This window comes from Oenanthe melanoleuca, chromosome 10 (assembly GCF_029582105.1).
Source record: "Oenanthe melanoleuca isolate GR-GAL-2019-014 chromosome 10, OMel1.0, whole genome shotgun sequence".
Taxonomy (NCBI): domain Eukaryota; kingdom Metazoa; phylum Chordata; class Aves; order Passeriformes; family Muscicapidae; genus Oenanthe; species Oenanthe melanoleuca.
The window spans coordinates 2,020,515-2,037,089 of NC_079344.1; the positions used below are offsets into that span (position 1 = coordinate 2,020,515).

Genomic DNA, 16,575 nt, shown 5'->3' on the forward strand with positions numbered 1-16,575 from the left:
TCCACTTAAGCTACTGATTTCAGGAAAAACTGAACAGTGGTCAGCAGTGTAGCTAATCCCATCAGGAAGCTTGTTTGTAGATGTTTCTGCAACAAGAGACTGTGAAAGAGTTTTTTGCACTGTTGGAATTCATCACAACCACAATAATCAGTGGAGAGCTCTGCATTCTCTTTGATAACCTACAGCAGGAAACAGTCTCTGGAACCACGTTTACTAGAGTACTTAATACAGAAAACTGATGAGAATTCTGTTCTTGAAAGTTGGCACCAGAAGTTTCACCCCTGATGAAAGGCTGTCATAAACTAACAGCATATCAATATAACTTTCCTCGAAATGAAACAAAAGGGTTTCCAGAGGAAAAGACACATGGAATTATATTAACTGTTGATGAGATTCTCTTTCAGAGCTCACAGTAGAACCCAGATTAGCAGCCAGGAAGTTTGGCACTAGTTGAATTAACATCCTCTTTTTAACATGTCCAAGTCTTCCAAAAACTGTATTTAAGAAAAAGATGACAAGTCACCCAACATCAGCATCTCCAGCTTCACAGAATTTCCACGTGCACCACACACTGCATGTCACACCAAGGGCAGAGTCCTCACTGGTTTGCAAACAACTGCTGCATGTCCAAATCCCACCCCTTAATGTGCCATGACAGCAGTATTCATGCAAGATTCAATAAACACCAGTGTGTGAATAAGATCCCTATTTTCACACAGAACAGACAATCTGAGAAGAAAATAGCATTAACAACAATTGCTAAATACAGATGATGTGCTTTGTGATGCTGGAATAAAGTTTGTTACTTGGTAATGAACATTTCTAGATATTCCATAAGAAATTAGGTATTTGTTGCCAAACTCATCCCACATTTAAAAACAAGGCTTCACTTCAGTGTTAGCAGCAGGCAACTGGAAAATATGTTCCCTATTCAGAGCAGCTGAGGAGGAACCAAAGGGAAGCAAGTGTCAGTCCTGTAACCTGACAAGCTTCAAACAAAGAGCTGCTTCTTGCAGAGGGCAAGTGGTAGCTGGACAGGAAATTATTTTTATGGTATTCAGCCCAAGTGTTGAAACCCAAACCTTGCTAGAGGGACACTTTTTTCCCAAAGTCTTAATTTTAATAAAATGGGATTATCTCTTTATAAAATAGAAAGATGGAGTACTAACTCTAGCAATGTGCAGAGCAATGAGGGTTTGCTGCACAGTTCAGCGAGTTAGGTACTCACTCACCTTCCAAGGAATGACCCCTGTATTGTCACAGGCTGTACACCAATATGCAGCTGAAAAGTATTTCAGTAATGCTCCCCACAGCAGCACTCTGGGGGAAAAGAATGCCCAAAAAGCTGGAGTATGGGAGGGGAATGAGGCAGCACAAATTCAAGAATCAAATCCAACAACCAAGATTGAAGAAGCTTCGTTTTGAGCTTTGGGATAAAGAGTAACAGAACATAACTGAGATTGGATCCATCTTCACTTTAAGAATGCATAATATTTACAGCATACCAAAAGGGGCTGCTCACATTCCAGATGGATGCAATCTGCTTAGCATGACCTTTCCCCTTTCTCTAGCTGGCTATTAGAAACAAACAACTTAAAATCATGCACTTAACAGTTCACCTTAATTTTAATTATAACTAAACTTTTAACTTACTAAATCCTAAACAAGGTACTTTAAAGAGAGAGTAAGGCACAATCTAAAAACCTATTTACAAGTTCTTCAAGTTGAAGTGCCATTAATGCTTAGGAAGCTGGAATAAACTTAAATTACATGTCACTGCAAGTTGGGATCAGTTATGCCACTGAGTACAAAAAGAGAAATACATCCCTGGGAAACTGCAGCATTTTTAAATTCTCCTGAATTGCTGCCAATTTTTTGGCTTTTATTTTTAATAATGCAACAATTGGAACATATTAGTCTTTTTTTCCCTGAAAAATTATATCCTTTTGCAAATTTAGAAGAGACTTTTCACACTACTAATACTGGTGTGCAACATTCATTTCATGAGTTTCTTAAGCATCATCAGAATATAGCAACTCAGATTTGTTATTTCCATCATGCTCAGTGAGCATATGAAACATTATTGGAGAATGGCATGAGAAAGAAAGGGTAGAGGGATGCAAGTTTAATAAAACTCAAGCTGTAGGTCAGAATATACTTTCAAAGTCAGCATTTCAAATTAAATTTTCAAATCTTGAAAAAACTTGACATTTCAAGAACTCAATTTGCTGCGACACACAAAGTTACTTTGCCCTTGCCCATCAAGATTTCTGCCTTTACCTTTGACAGAGCAATTAGCTACCTCTAATGCCTCTGAGAAGGGTAAAATCCTGATTGTTCAGCTATGCCTGCATATGCAATGCAAGGAAAAAAACCTTTTTTTTGGCTTTGCCTTCAACTAGCAAACCCATTTTTCTCCAAAGGAGAATGCAGAAACAAAACATGAATGCCAGTAATTTATTGATACTGGGTATGTTACTCCATTCTACACAGGAGAATGCTACAAAAATAGTTCAGATTTCAATTCAATGTCAATAAAGACTGGTTCTTGTCTCCAACTCATAGTAACTATGCTAAAGCACTCAAAATCAACACCATGTACTTCTGGGCCTATTTATCCTTGCAAAGTCACACAAACCATGTTGAAGTTATGTTATTTCCACTTTTCAAAATGAATGTATATTTATTCTTCTTAACCATAATCACTAAATAAGTGAATTTATTTTGATGTGAGAGTTGAATTATAATAAGTAATCAACTGGCAAAGCCACAGGCTGTTAGACATTTAGACAGATGTGACACATCATATATGTGCTCATTTTACAGACATTTCCTCAGAGCTGTTCCTCATCCTCAGATTTCAACAGAGCTTCAATGACTTTGACTCGTGCCTTTGTATAGAACTAACTAAAAATCTGGGTTCAGTAGATTAGAAGATATCAAATATATGCAACAGAAAGCACAATTTCACTATCTCATTAATAACTTATATTGTCTTCAGGTGTAGTAACTTGCCATACAGCAAGCTTATTATTTTGGCACTTTATGAAGGCAGCCCAGAGTACTATTTATAAGATTGTTGTGAAGTCATTTGTAAAGTGTAATTCATCTCTGTAGATGCCCTCAAAGGTTTCCAATTGCTTTTTTACTTGAACACTACCAAGGTGTCTCTCCTGTAATTACAAACCTGGGGTTTATGTTCTATATTGCATATAGTTTTCCACACTACCTGAAGAAACACTTTTTGCCACTCTAAGCCTAAACTCATAGGAGTAACCAAGAGTCCTAGGAAGTCAAATATACTTTCCTTTATTTTCAAGATCCCATGGTCACCATGGAAACCTAAACTATTAGTGGCCCAATTTTGCATTTCCAGCTCGTATGACTGTTAAGAGCACCTTAAAAAACAAAGCAGTTGCTTACTTCAATATCCCATGACTGTTGCCAGATGAAAGCTTTTCTACTTCTAAGGTACTTGGAGATATCTAAAGTATGATTTGCTTAGATTCAAATGGACACTTCTAACAAGCACAAGTATTTCTTTCAAGCATCTGTAGACTAACCAGGAAAAAAACAGAACTTCTACTAAACACTAGAGGCCCAGAAAAAGGACAAATTTCACTTGCACAGGTCTCCAGCACCCTGATTCATTCATCACATCATGGGAGAGTTAAATCTCATAGAATACATGTATTGAAAAATATTCCAAATAAAAGAAAGCTAAATTAGAGAGTTCTTACAGAACAACTCAAATTCAGAAGGAAATAGCAAAACTACTAAAGACATCAGAGCAAGTGTTGATACAAAATACAGCTGTTCTAGAAGGTCTGTTTCTGTGATGACAGGGTTCCTTTCTGTATCTGGTCATAATAACACAAAGAGTATTTGACAAGCAGTTATAAAGTTCTGGTTAAAATAATGAGAGGTAAACATGAAGCAAGAAATTTGGCATGAGTATACAGTCCAGCAAAAAAAAACCCCACAACCCAACCAAACAATTATTCATTATACACTACCTGAAATCTTCAGTCCTTACAAAGCTGTAACTAAAGTTTGCAGAAAAGCATTTTTTCATTTTTCTTTCTATTCTACCATTTTCTGTCTTCATTCCACATTTCTTCCTTTAGTTTTAAGTGTCTTGTAAACAACTTTTATAAAGCAACTCCCTGCTTTATCTTCTCTTTTTACCCAAAACAATTATCTGCAATCCCACCTTTCTTTTGCATCTTCTTCATGGGCTAAAATTGTGTTTCACTCCTTGGCAGCTACAGAAAGACAAGCTGCACGTGAGAAGATACACTTTTTGGGTGGCTACCAAGACAGTACTGGTGCTTGATAGCAGATGTTTTGCAGGTAATTGGAATTTATCTGCTGCAGCCTCAAGCAGGATGAGAACTACACTATATTGGCTGCTACAAACAAATTGGAAGAACTGCTGTCCCTTCTTACAAGTCCCAGATGCAAAAAAAAAAAAAAAAGACCAAAACTCACCAAAATAAAACTTCCATTATCTAGGAATGCTTATTTCTAAAAGTTTAACTGGCACAGCCCAAGACCTCAATTCACAAAGGCATGCTTATAGAAATTAGAATGCTGTCACAAGACTTGTGGACCACATAATTAAATTTATTTTCAAGTATGGTAACATGAGAAAAATTAAGGCAAGGAATTCTAACCAGAGAAACACACAAATGGTTTAGGGCCTTTAGGGCCCTCTACAACTGTAAATCTTGCTAAAATCACCTCTGATCCTGAAGACTCTGTGTTATTATGTCAGATAAACAGATGCAAAGACAGATCTGCTTTAAAATCCATATGCAACAACTGACTTCCTATTCTCAGTAAAAGCTACTTGTCACACACATTGAGGTAAAAATCAACAATCTAATCAGATCTGACAAAAAAATGGCCAAAAAAATGAAGTTAGGATGATAACAATTTGAAATATGGATTTACAGCTACCATCATTAACAATGAACCTCACTCTAACTACACATTTTGCCTTGAGATATTAGAAGATGATAATATGAAGCCATCATGATTAGCAAGGCATTTAAATATTAAGTACCCAGTGAGGTGAGGACAAATCTTTACAATTTCTTCAACACAGTACTTCACTTAAACCCCAACCACCTGAACCCAATGGCAAATCTTGGAAAGCCTTTTTTAAGGTTTCTTACTTTACAGCAGAGGAGACAGAGGCATATAGCATTGGGGAAGTATTTGGTGTTCCTATTGCAGTGAAAAAAGGCTGGAATCATACATGGAAGACAATATGGCATCCCTTTGTCAGCAAATACTGCTGGAATACTCACAGAAAGCAGCTGAAGATTTGAGGAAGCAAGTATTGAGGAAACAAATAATAGAACAAATTATGCAGTGTGGGAGTTTCTTCCATGCCTCATCTTAGGGTATATGCTGGATTGTTTCAACAGTGAAACATACTGGGAAATTCTCTTTTGCAAGTCACTGCAGGAATGATGTATCAGAGTAGACTCAACAGTAAATTATTTCTTTAATATAAAAAATATTTTATGAGAAAACTGTGCAAGTGTACACTTCTGTGATTTTATCTGTGACCTTTACACCAGAATCCTTTTATTTTTTTATTCCAGTTAAAGCAGTCACTCCATAACCACACATGAAATTCTTTCACTGAATCATTCATGGATAAACCAACACAGCAACACCAGAGGCAGAAGTGCACCAAGTGCTACAGGATGTCATTGATCATATAAAAAAAAATAAAATAAGATCTTCAAGCAGTAGAATACCTTGTTACAAGATGGGGAGTGACCATGAAATTCACATTCCCACAGTAAGTTCTGTTAGTTATCTTGTAGCAAAGGGCTTAGACCAGTTCTCAAACTTAATGACACAACATGTTTTTTCCTACAAAGGCAACTGTTCAAAACTGGCTGATCTTTTTTCTGTGATGACAAGGAGCTGTCAGCATTATCCTACCTACCAGATATCTTCAAATAACTGCACACCTAAGGTGTTCCTTCAAGGTGAAGCTGACATTTTAACAGGGAGCAAGAGAGTAACTGCTCTGCAGAAGAAATTCACATTACAGAAACTGCTTTGAAAATAGATGTTTGGAAATGTTTCCACTGGAAAAATCTCTTATAAAAACCTCCAAAAGCTTTACATAATTTCCTAAACTTTAAAATATTTTTTTTAAACCCCAACATTTTTAAAAATCTCCCAAAAGAAGTGCTTCAGGAAAAGAGAATAATGCAACATCTTCCCACTAGTCTGCAATAAGAAGTAATTGACAACAGGGAAGATGGAAATTTAATAGATGAATCCCAAGAAGAATGCATAGTTAGTATATAGGAGTGGAAAATTAGTATCATTATTTAGTAAGCACAACCAACAATGCACTTCTTCCACTTGGATCTGTCTTTGTGAGGCATCTTATTTGGCTAGGAAAGTCATTAAAATCAAGTATTGAAATAAATTTGACCTAAAACCAGCCCTTAAAGTGGCTGTATACAAGTGATGAACCAAAATTAAAAAAAAAATTATGGAGGCATGTTCAAAAACATAGCTCTTACTGAATTATTCCTTAATGAAAGTAAAAAAGGACTTTGTTAAAAAACAAAAAAAATTCTAATGATGTGTCTTCTCCTTTATTAATTTCTATTTTCTGTGTAATGTGTATAATAATAGTAGAGTAGTAGGTGTGTAAATTTAAAAATAATACATATATTTTTGGTGTGTGTGCTCACAAATCTTTTAGTGTTAAGGTGTGAGTAAAAAAAAAAAAAACTCTTTTAAAACCATTGCCTTAAAGGACCCAGTAGGCTGTGGCAATATTATCCCAGAGAAGTTAAGGCAGTGGCTGATTATACCAAGATTCACAAGGAAAAGAGTGCTTTGTTTTTAGTTTTCAACACAAAGTACCAGAGGATTTTTACCCTGATATACAGACTGCATTTGTACCACTTCAGACTGCAATTTATCTCTGAAAAGGAATGATAATGGCATTGAGGCAGGAACACATTGTTCCCACACAGATATTCACACTCATTACTGAGCTGCTTTCATAGCCTGGCCTTGCAGTTGCTCCCATCCTGATCTGCTTGGTTCCTCAGGCCACATCTACCCTTTTTACTGCTTGCAGGCTTCCTTTATCTGTGCTGAATGACCTCCAGCTGCAAACTGCTGTAGAAGTAACTCACCTTAACCACACACCTGTACCCAGTCAAGCTGTTTTCTGCCTCATCTCTTCATCACCAAAGCCCTGCCATTCCCTTGGGAGTGGTATTACAGAGTCAGCTAAAGCTCTGACATGAAAACTCTAAAAATATATTCTCTAGGACAGAGAGAACAAATTTTCACTCACTCATACACCACCTCTGATCCATTTGAACTGACCTCCTACATAAAAACTCATTACATCCCCTGCAGCCCCTCTTCAATGTCTGGATTTGTTTTGTACTTAATCCATAGTCAGGTCTGCCCAAGCTCAGGAGGCAAAGTTAGCCACCCTTTTCTCACAGGTTTTAGTCTTCAGTACACACACCTATACTAATCAGCTGGTTTTGTCTCATTGGTATCACAGTGCAGCTGAACAGGCAACCCAGCAAACAACCAGGCTTATCTGGACCTTACTCACACAGTCACTGATTTTTTATTTATTTTTAATTTAAAAAACCCAAATATTCTTCAGAGTTGGTGCATTCTACAGCATCTTGGGTTCTCACCTGGGGTCTGTACATCCTCAGCTGTTGCACATAACATTTCCAAAGTGTACTTTAAACATCACAGCAGAGTGATCTCATTTCCCACAGCCTTTGCCTTTTTCAAGTGAAGCTGGACATTTATCTCTTCCCCCCTCTACCAGTGCCTTTAGTGATACCCTGACCCAGGAGACACCACTGGCTCCTTTTGCTAGACCCTGCATGCTGGCTGTGCAGTCATGACTCTGGCTCAATCCTTTCCCCAGGGAGTCCAGACATGCCCTTGTCAGATGTGTCCTTACACCACAACAAAAAATCATCTAAGAAAATCTTTCAGTCACAAATGATAAAGAATTACAAGAATTACAAAAATTGCAAACTACAGTGAACTGAAATATTTAAGTTGTGCTTCTTGATGGCATCTAAATAGATTTATTGTGTCTAAGGGATTATGCCCATCAGTTGTGCACCACCATCACATTCCTGACACCATCCCTCCTACTATCATCAGACTTTTCTTAAACAGGCACCATCACCTCTGTCAGACATTGATAATGTTCTCCTGCTGCTGTTCTGTCTGCCAAGTCCCACTTTGCCATTTCCTGCTACACAGCACTTGGCACATGTAAATTGAACAAAGCTAAAAGGTACTTGCTGTAAATTACTTTAAGTCTAATTAATGTTTCCATAGGTACAAATTCAAGTGAGCAATTTTTGGAACAGTTTTATGCGTATATTTCTGTCAACTATACACAAAGCTTAAATCACACATTCCAGAAACATCAGAACTTTCCAGCTATTACAGAACATGACTGAAACCAAACCACAGGATAGGCTGGACTTGAGGTTGCTGAGACAAAGGGTTACTTAGCACATTACAGATATCAACTCTCAAGAAAGGTAAAGAGAGGTCATTATATGAAAATAAACAACATGCAATAAGAAAAGGATTACACAACCAAAGGCCTTTTTAAGCTGAAGACAATGCCATTGTTTAAGAGGTTCTCACACCACTACACCAAATACTTCAGCAAAACACTAAACTCTTCAAGATATTAAAGCAACAAATCACCACAGCTGGCAAATGTAAATTTTTATTCAACTTGAAAAAGTAATCAGCCCATGTAGAATGATTGATTCTTTATCACCTCAATTGTTATTGCTGTGATTTAGAAGACTGAGAGTCTCCTGCTTGTTCCTGGGTTATATGTCGATTTCTCAAGAAAATAGGAAATCTCAACCTTAAAAAAGTTGCCATAGAGAAAGACACAATGTCCATTTACAATTCACTTCAGGCCATACGTTTTTCCCTGCCCAAGCACAGAAAGATGAGCTACCTACTGAGAATGAAAGGAAAGCAGATTCAAGTGCCAGTCTGGCCCATCTTGGCAGGAAATCAACCAGTAGCTGCCAAGTAAATGGACTACAAATAAGTCAGCACTGTAATTCCATAAAGATATTTTAAGCCAAGACTTACTGCTATGTAGTCACCCTCACCTTGTGAAGTCAGTCAGTGCATTTTCTAGCTTTATGAAGATGCTTGAGTAAAAAGGTGCTGGAGCTTTGAGAATCGAGGAGGTGGATGTCTGGGGATGAAATTCCAGCTTGCAACTGGAAGTGGAAAATACCAAAATGTTATCACAATTTGTTCAAGTATGCAGGCTGATTCAAACTCAATTCCAATACAAGCATGGGTCATGGGAAATGGTTCTCTGACTGCTGTGAAATGGGTTTTTCAGCAGCCTTAGCAGGGACAGAAAGCTACAGAATTCATTGTACACAGTTAAAAGTCTGGTGTTAAAATCAAGCACAGGACTCCTTCTGATCCTCAAGCATACCAGCCTCACTCCAAAGGTGGAACTTCCCTGCACCCAGAGACAAAAGGCACAATTCTCTGAACACTGATCAGCCCCAGGATTGTATCACGTGCTGTGGATTAGCACTTACACATCTAAAGAGCTCAGCCTACCTTCCAGGCATTCTCATAAAAGAATAGACTGTTTAATCACAACAATAAAGTATAAAAGATCTTAAGACACAGCATGATATCCATAACCATAATCTCATCCACTGAGTGGCAAAACCCTAGATTATTTTGCTTAACATCATCTCTAGAAGTTGTAAGATAAACTACTGTGAAAAAACCTTTTGCTTTATCATTTGCATCTCCTTTGCCCCAAAATTTTTGCAGATCAATTTACTGTGTATTTTTATAACCATATGTGGTCAAAAGCAGAACCCTGGAAGCAAAAGCCTGCATTCTCCTCCAGGACTACCTGAAACTGCAATTTCCACCTCCATTTGTCCCAACTGAAACATAATACCTCATTTGTCCCAAATGAAAAATGTCTCAAGAGTAAACAAATGAAACATCACATCACTTTACTAAGACATCCTCCCCTCATTTGCAACAACACCCAACATTTTGCTTGTTGTTCTCAATTTGCATCAGCATTCTACTGTCTGTAGAAACATGCATAAGCAGACTTGCCAAAAATTTTAAAGATTCAAAAGCAGGGAGGAGGAAATAATTTCTGAAAGCTGGTACAGTAGTCTGTAAAGACATTCACACTTGTTGCCTAATTAGGGCCTGGTGCAAAGGCAGCATCTGGAAAACACTGCTTAGCAAGAAACTGCATATTTAAAAAAAAAAAAAAAAACAGTATCAAGATGTCTACACATTTGGCAGCTTACCAAAATCTCCAAAGGTCAGACAGGACTGGCAGCTGAGAATCAACTCAAAGGGTGTTTTCAGTATTATAATGCTAAAATTATGGATTGGAGGGATACTTCAACAAATAGTATTGCTCATATTTGATGAGCATACAACACTGATAACCCAACAGTCATCTGACACTACAATGCCACAAAAAGGAATGGAGGTCAGATGTTTATGGTGGCTAATTACACACTGCCATTTTTGCAAGCCATCTAAACTACATATGCACAGGCTTAATAGATACATATCACATAGGTAAGTATATAAAGTGATAAGACAAATATTAATGCCTCAGAACATCCTTGCTGTGTGGAGTCAAATCTTTGTAGAAACAATACCAAATACAAGAAAGTTTTCACAGCAAAACTTCTAAGTCATCATGCAGTTCAAGTTATGACACAGCTAGACAGTTCTTTCAAGCTCACTTCTCCCACTCCAAAATAAGACTAAATTCTACTGTAGTGGTGTTCTGTATTGACAATTATATTTATAACTGTAGATGGATTTCCTAAAATAAGTAGAATTCAGTCATTGCATTAGCTGGCAAATGATGAAAGAAGTCTAAGTAAAACTATAACAAACCAAGCTCAGAGTAAAATTACTTAATCCTTTGCAGTTCAAATGCAAGTTCATCTTTCTCAATATTGTCTACTTGTAACCAATCTATCCATCACAGGCACCACAAAACCTCTCGCCCTCTCAGGCACTACTACAGTGCAATGGCAATGTCTCAAATCAACTTAAATTAGGCTGTGCTACATTCCATTACATGATATCATGCAACAGATGTTACTCTAAAAACACACAGAACAATTATTCAGGATAAACTCCTGTAATCTGAATGGTAAAATGAATGGGTATGGCATATGTAATGGCTGTAGACTTTATCTAACTTTATGCAGAGAACTTGAATATTATCCAAGTTTGCCATAGCTAACCCACTTAGGCTGGCAACCAGAAACAAGAAGTATTCTTATCTTACATACGCTAAATAATTTTGTCACAAATAGATAAGCTAGAATTCCACTTAACCCTTTAGTTCTGCAGTGACCAGTGAGTTAAATGAGGTATTAGGAAACTCAAATGAAATGCACTTCCAAAAGGCAAGAGACACTTCCCCTCCTTCCTCAGCTGCATGATAACCTTTAATCTCCCTTGAAAATGTCACATTATGAAAATTAAAGCAGAAATGGCAGTTCAGCCAACTTAACTTAGTTAACTTGTCTAACAGCTGTTCTGTTGGAAGTAGGGCTGACCATTACATCATACAGATGTGAAAGCTTTTCATATACTATAATTTGTAAGGTATTTTTAATTAACACTGGCAGCTTGCATTCCTACTTAAAACTGCCATGGACATACAAGTAAGTCCTGTCTTATATAAGCAAGAGCAATCCCAGAAATGTGTTGCTTCTTTGTTTTTAAATCATAGGGACACTGCTCCATAGCTACAGGGCTCTTTTGAGAATGCACAACTCCTCAACGCCTCTAAGTAACATACTTCCAAACCCAGAAATGCCTTGAAATTTAACACGGTTCAAACTTTGCTCCCAAAATATAGGTCTACAAAACAAACTTTTTAAAAAAATTGGAGGTAAGGGGACAATTGTTTAATCTGACAAGAGGTTTTTGGATCGATGAATCTTTCTAACTAGACGTCATAGCAGCATTTTAATGCACAAAAAGTAAAGCCTAGAAAAACTGAAGTGGCTGGTCAGGAGAACAAAAGAGCTGTAGAAGGTGAGCATGAAGCCAGCAGAGGCCCCAGCTCTCAGAGAGGTGACAGGCAGTGACACTGCGCCGGGGCTCTCCGGACACCCGAAGGCACAGACAGCGATCTGCTAGGAGGGCGTGGGAGAAGCACAGGTACGCGGGCACACAGGAGGAGCCCAGCCCTGCTCTACGGAAGGTTCTGCGCTGTGCTCAGCCCCGGACACGAAGCCTGCCCGGGGCAGGGAGCCCGGAGCCCGCAGAGCGCCGCCCGCCCATCCCGCTCCTGCGGACCGGCCCGCCGGCCTCGTGGGAAGATGCGAGCGGAGACACAGACAGATGGAGATCCGCGCGTATGGAGACGCGGATCGTCCTTGGGAGGTCGTCACTTCGCTACGTACCGCGGAAAGGTTTTTTTTCTCCATCACGGTCGCCAATAGCGCCCAACAGCTCCGTTCCCCGGACAAACCCAGCTCCGAGCCGGCCACGCCGCTCTGCCCCAGGCATGATGCGAGGGGCCGGCCGCCCCAGCACCCACCTCCTATTCCAGCCCTACACGACCCAGCGGAACCCCGAAAGACCGCTGCTTGCCTCTCATCCCGATAGGTGAGCCGAGGCCGCTCTCCCCTCCCCGGGCTCAGCCCTCACGGCGCTGGGCCGGGCTGCCGCTGTCCTCCCTGGAACGCGCAACTTGTTAGGCGGGCAGCGCTGCCCGCAGGCGGAGCGGGTGCCGCCGTTCGGGGGCACCGAGAGCCCCGCGCTGCCGCCGCTCGGGGGCACCGAGAGCCCCGCGCTGCCGCCGCTCGGGGACAGCCTGCACCGAGAGCCCCGCGCTGCCGCCGCTCAACCCCGCGCCGAGTCTTCCCCCTCCCGGCGGCTCCGCACAGACCACACGCTCCATGCAATATACAACGGCGGGGCACTGCGGGGGTCCTGCGGGCTCCTACCGGGAACGCTGTTACTGCGGCATTGCGGAGCGCATGAGCCCCGCCGCTCTCTCGCTTCCTTCCTTCCCCCCGCTCGCCTCTCGCCCGCTGGTTCCACCGCCGCCCGCAGCCGCCGCCGCTGCGGACTCCAGACGCAGACCCCCGCCAGGGAGGGCAGGAAGCGCGTCATCACTCCGGGCCGCTCCGCCGCCCTCCGCCCGGCCCGCTCGGAGGGACCCGGGCACCGGGAGCGGCGCCCGGCTGGGCTGCGGCTCGGAGCTCGCCTTTACCTGGGCCTGAGGGGGAGGCACAGCCCTCAGCCGGGCAGTGAGGTAGCGGCGATTTCGCTCTGCCCGCCCCGCACCGGGGCATGGCAGCTCCTTGGGAGAGGAGGAGGAAAGCTGGAGCAGCCCCACGGGGAGGGGAAAGACCCCGCAGGGCAGCGCGAGCAGCAATGGCCACTGTGGGGCACGAGCGCCCCTCAGGAGCCTCCAGAGCCGCGGGGCCAGAAACGCTGGGTCCGGTCCGCAGGCGTGCAGAGGGACCCGCACCGCCCACGGAGAGTCGTGCTAAGCACTCATAAATCACGGAATCCATTAGGCTGGAAAAGACAACTGAGGTAATCGAGTTCTAGTGATGCCAGACGTTTCTTGAACGTCTCTAGAGATGGTGACAGCACCACCATCCCGGGCAGCCTGTTCGCGTCTTTAATCGCCCTCTCTGTGAAGAAATTCCTCCTAATGTCCAATCAAAACCTCCCCTGGCACAGTGTAAGACTGCGTCCTCTTGTCCTATTACTGGTTGCCTGGGAAAAGAACCCGACCCCGAGCTGGCTCCATCTCCTTTCAGGGAAGTGTGCGGTGATGGAGGCCTGCACCTCCTCCAGGCTGAGCACCCTCAGCCGCTCCTCACACCTGTGCAGCACTATTACCCTTCCCTGGACCCCTTTCAGAACCTCGATGTCTCTTCTGAATCGAGGGACTCAGAACAGGACACAACTCCACGTGTGGCCCCACCGGTGGAAGAATCCCACCCCTTGTCCTGCTGGCCACGCTATTCCTGAAACAGACCAGGATCCAACACATGAACTGCTGTAGCAGCGAGGGAGACCTCGGGCTTCCCTTACACAGTTTGTAACATTTGAACACTGTTAAGAGTTGTATAAATGTAATAAGTTGTAGAAGTGTAAATGTATATTTCACAGCAGTATATTGATACAAATCTGAGAAAAGACACTGTTAGAGTTGTATAAATGTAATGTTGTATAAGTGTAAATGTATATTTCACAGCAGTATATTGATACAAATGTGAGAAAAGAAATACCTACTCCGGCTTAGAGCCTTAAATGGATTAGTGCCCTATATACTGGGGCCTCTGAAAAACAACTGCAAGAGTTGAAAATCATGCAGTTTAAAAAATTTCACCTGATTTAACTGAAGTGAAGTAATTAGTAAATATTTTTACTTGGAACCAGTTTAAAAGAGCTGTCAGTATACAGCTGGTTTTTCCTTTCAGAGTAATCTTGAGACACTCACAATGCATGGTGACACAATCCAACAGTTACACAGGTTGTAGCAATACACTTGGTGGGCATGTTTAAGGCATTCTGTAGATATAAAACCCAACCAGATTATTCTATACACCCACCCTACAGAATCTAAGGCGTCACAATTTTGACATCCCAAATGGTTATCCTGAGCTGTGCCAGCTTTATCAAACAAACAAACAAACAAACAAACAAACAAACAAACAAGAAGTGTCTGCTGTTAACTAAAATAGAGGCTACACAGGATTTCCTTATAGCATGCCAATACTTGACAATATTACAAGTTTTACAAAGGAGTTATTGTTATCATTGTTACTAAAGAGATACTATCCAACCTGTTATTAAAACAAGGCTAATTAAAGTATGTTTTTGTGATTTAGAGGTACTTTTGCACATGTAAGTTACCTGGGAACATCATAATATTTACATAAAGAGCAGTTTGGGGTGTTTTGGTTTGTTGGTTTTTTTGTTTGGTTTGAGTTTTTTCCTGACCTATTACTGCCATGATGATAAGCTTCCAACAATGTGGTTTTCCCTGTGTGGCATAAACTTTCCTCTAAAAATATGCACAATGATACATTTAATTCTTCTCTTTATGTAGTAGTATCCTATTTCCTGGCTGCAATACTGCTTCAAGAGAAACTTCCTGTACTCCATGACTTTACTCGATTGCATTATCTTTTTCTCCCTTCACTTTTAAACCTTTTCCTAATCTATGTGTTCTCTCACATAGTAACATGCAAGGCCACAATTCCAGTCTCTTTTGCCCTTGTCATTTCTGTTTCCTCTCACCTCACAGAAAAGCTGTTTAAACCTCTGTGCTGCATTGACCTCAAATAGCTCCTTTGAAATCTCTGCAAAGACATTTCAGCAGAATGTCAGTAAATGTACCCCCAATCCCAAAGAACAAAATTTCACTGCAATGTGGAATGCAATGTCCAGACCAGGCTCCCCTGTATCATTTCTGTGTCTTATTCCTCCCAGTACATCTGTGTGTCTGGACACATTTACTATTTCCCTATGTGCCCAGCTAGGGACTTGCTTTGGAGCAAACCAGCTTTGTTTGGTTTTTTTTCCCCCTCTGTTTGTGTCATATCAAATGGTGGTCTGAGCACATACCTGCACTCTACAGTAAGAATCCTTGATAAAAATAATGCAGTAATGAATAAGGTATTCTGTCAATCTGTCATGTGAGGATTCAGCTTTGATTATTTCAGTAATGCTTCTAGGCTTTATTTATATTTAGAAAACATTTTGAAATTAAGGCATTCTATTGGACACCTGACTTCACTTCTAAGATTGTCTTTTCCTGCCACATGATGTGATCCAAATTGGATGTGACTTGTATGGAATTATGCTGAACCTTTTGCTTTGTCTGAAATTCACATCATGCAGCAATAATGGTATTTTTTCAATTGCCTGTATTTTCAGGATGCTGATAAAGCACTGGAACAATGCCAGGTATTTTAGGAAATGCATTGCTGTCTCCCTGGATCACCAGATGTTCCAATACATTAACTCTGTTTCTGGAATAAAGAGTAAATTTATTGTAATTCTTTAACTAGGTGTGCTGGTTTTGTAGTTGTGATATTTGGTGAAGAGGGAAGAAGACACCCACAGTCAATAACTTGGAGGATAAAAGGAGTTACCATAAAGAGGGCAGTAGATTTTTAAGAATCTGTCTTCTACAATAAAGTCCTAGGTCAGTTCATCCAAATGGGTGAAGAATGCAACATTACAAAAACCTGATGAAAAAGATCAAGTTTTTCAAGGTCTGTGTGGGAAGAAAAGAGCCACTTCTGCCATTAAGTGTGAGACCATGATTATACATAATTCATAATTCTGCATAATGTGTCTTAAAGGTAAGTGTGCAAATGTCTGGCAGTACTGAGCAAGCAACCTCTACCTGTGTGCATGTTCTTTATTCACACCAGGATGGCTTATATCTAACTGAAGTGATGTCTAGATCTTGTTGTATTCTTATTT

At 40.7% G+C, this 16,575-nt stretch overlaps 2 protein-coding genes across 5 annotated transcripts in view; one reads left to right on the plus strand and one right to left on the minus strand.

The window, feature by feature from the left end:
• The window catches only part of TLN2 (talin 2), a 113,234-nt gene extending 99,978 nt beyond the window's left edge, over positions 1 to 13,256 (minus strand). The window contains exons 1-2 of one of the 4 annotated variants that reach the window (XM_056499618.1): positions 13,065 to 13,256; positions 9,186 to 9,299 (exon numbers count right to left, since the gene is read on the minus strand). The gene's annotated coding sequence lies outside the window, so the exon portion shown is untranslated. Of the gene's footprint in view, positions 1 to 9,185; positions 9,300 to 12,708; positions 12,963 to 13,064 lie in introns of those variants that run through there. The other 3 variants (XM_056499621.1, XM_056499619.1, XM_056499620.1) reach the window with 3 other exon arrangements.
• LOC130257487 (translation initiation factor IF-2-like) lies at positions 12,473 to 15,038 on the plus strand. Its single transcript, XM_056500038.1, has 3 exons — positions 12,473 to 12,620; positions 12,729 to 13,662; positions 13,893 to 15,038. Exons 1-3 carry the CDS (start codon positions 12,473 to 12,475, stop codon positions 14,104 to 14,106), a joined length of 1,296 nt encoding a protein of 431 aa, XP_056356013.1. The 3' UTR covers positions 14,107 to 15,038.
• The last annotated feature ends 1,537 nt before the right edge of the window (positions 15,039 to 16,575 follow it).

Bases quoted from the DNA above. Each gene is read 5' to 3' on its own strand.
- LOC130257487 (XM_056500038.1), top strand. From the start codon at position 12,473: ATGGAGACGCGGATCGTCCTTGGGAGGTCGTCACTTCGCTACGTACCG. The intron at 12,621-12,728 runs GCATGATGCGAG...CCGATAGGTGAG, and splicing joins GCCACGCCGCTCTGCCCCAG to CCGAGGCCGCTCTCCCCTCC. The intron at 13,663-13,892 runs GTAATCGAGTTC...ATCTCCTTTCAG, and splicing joins GGCTGGAAAAGACAACTGAG to GGAAGTGTGCGGTGATGGAG.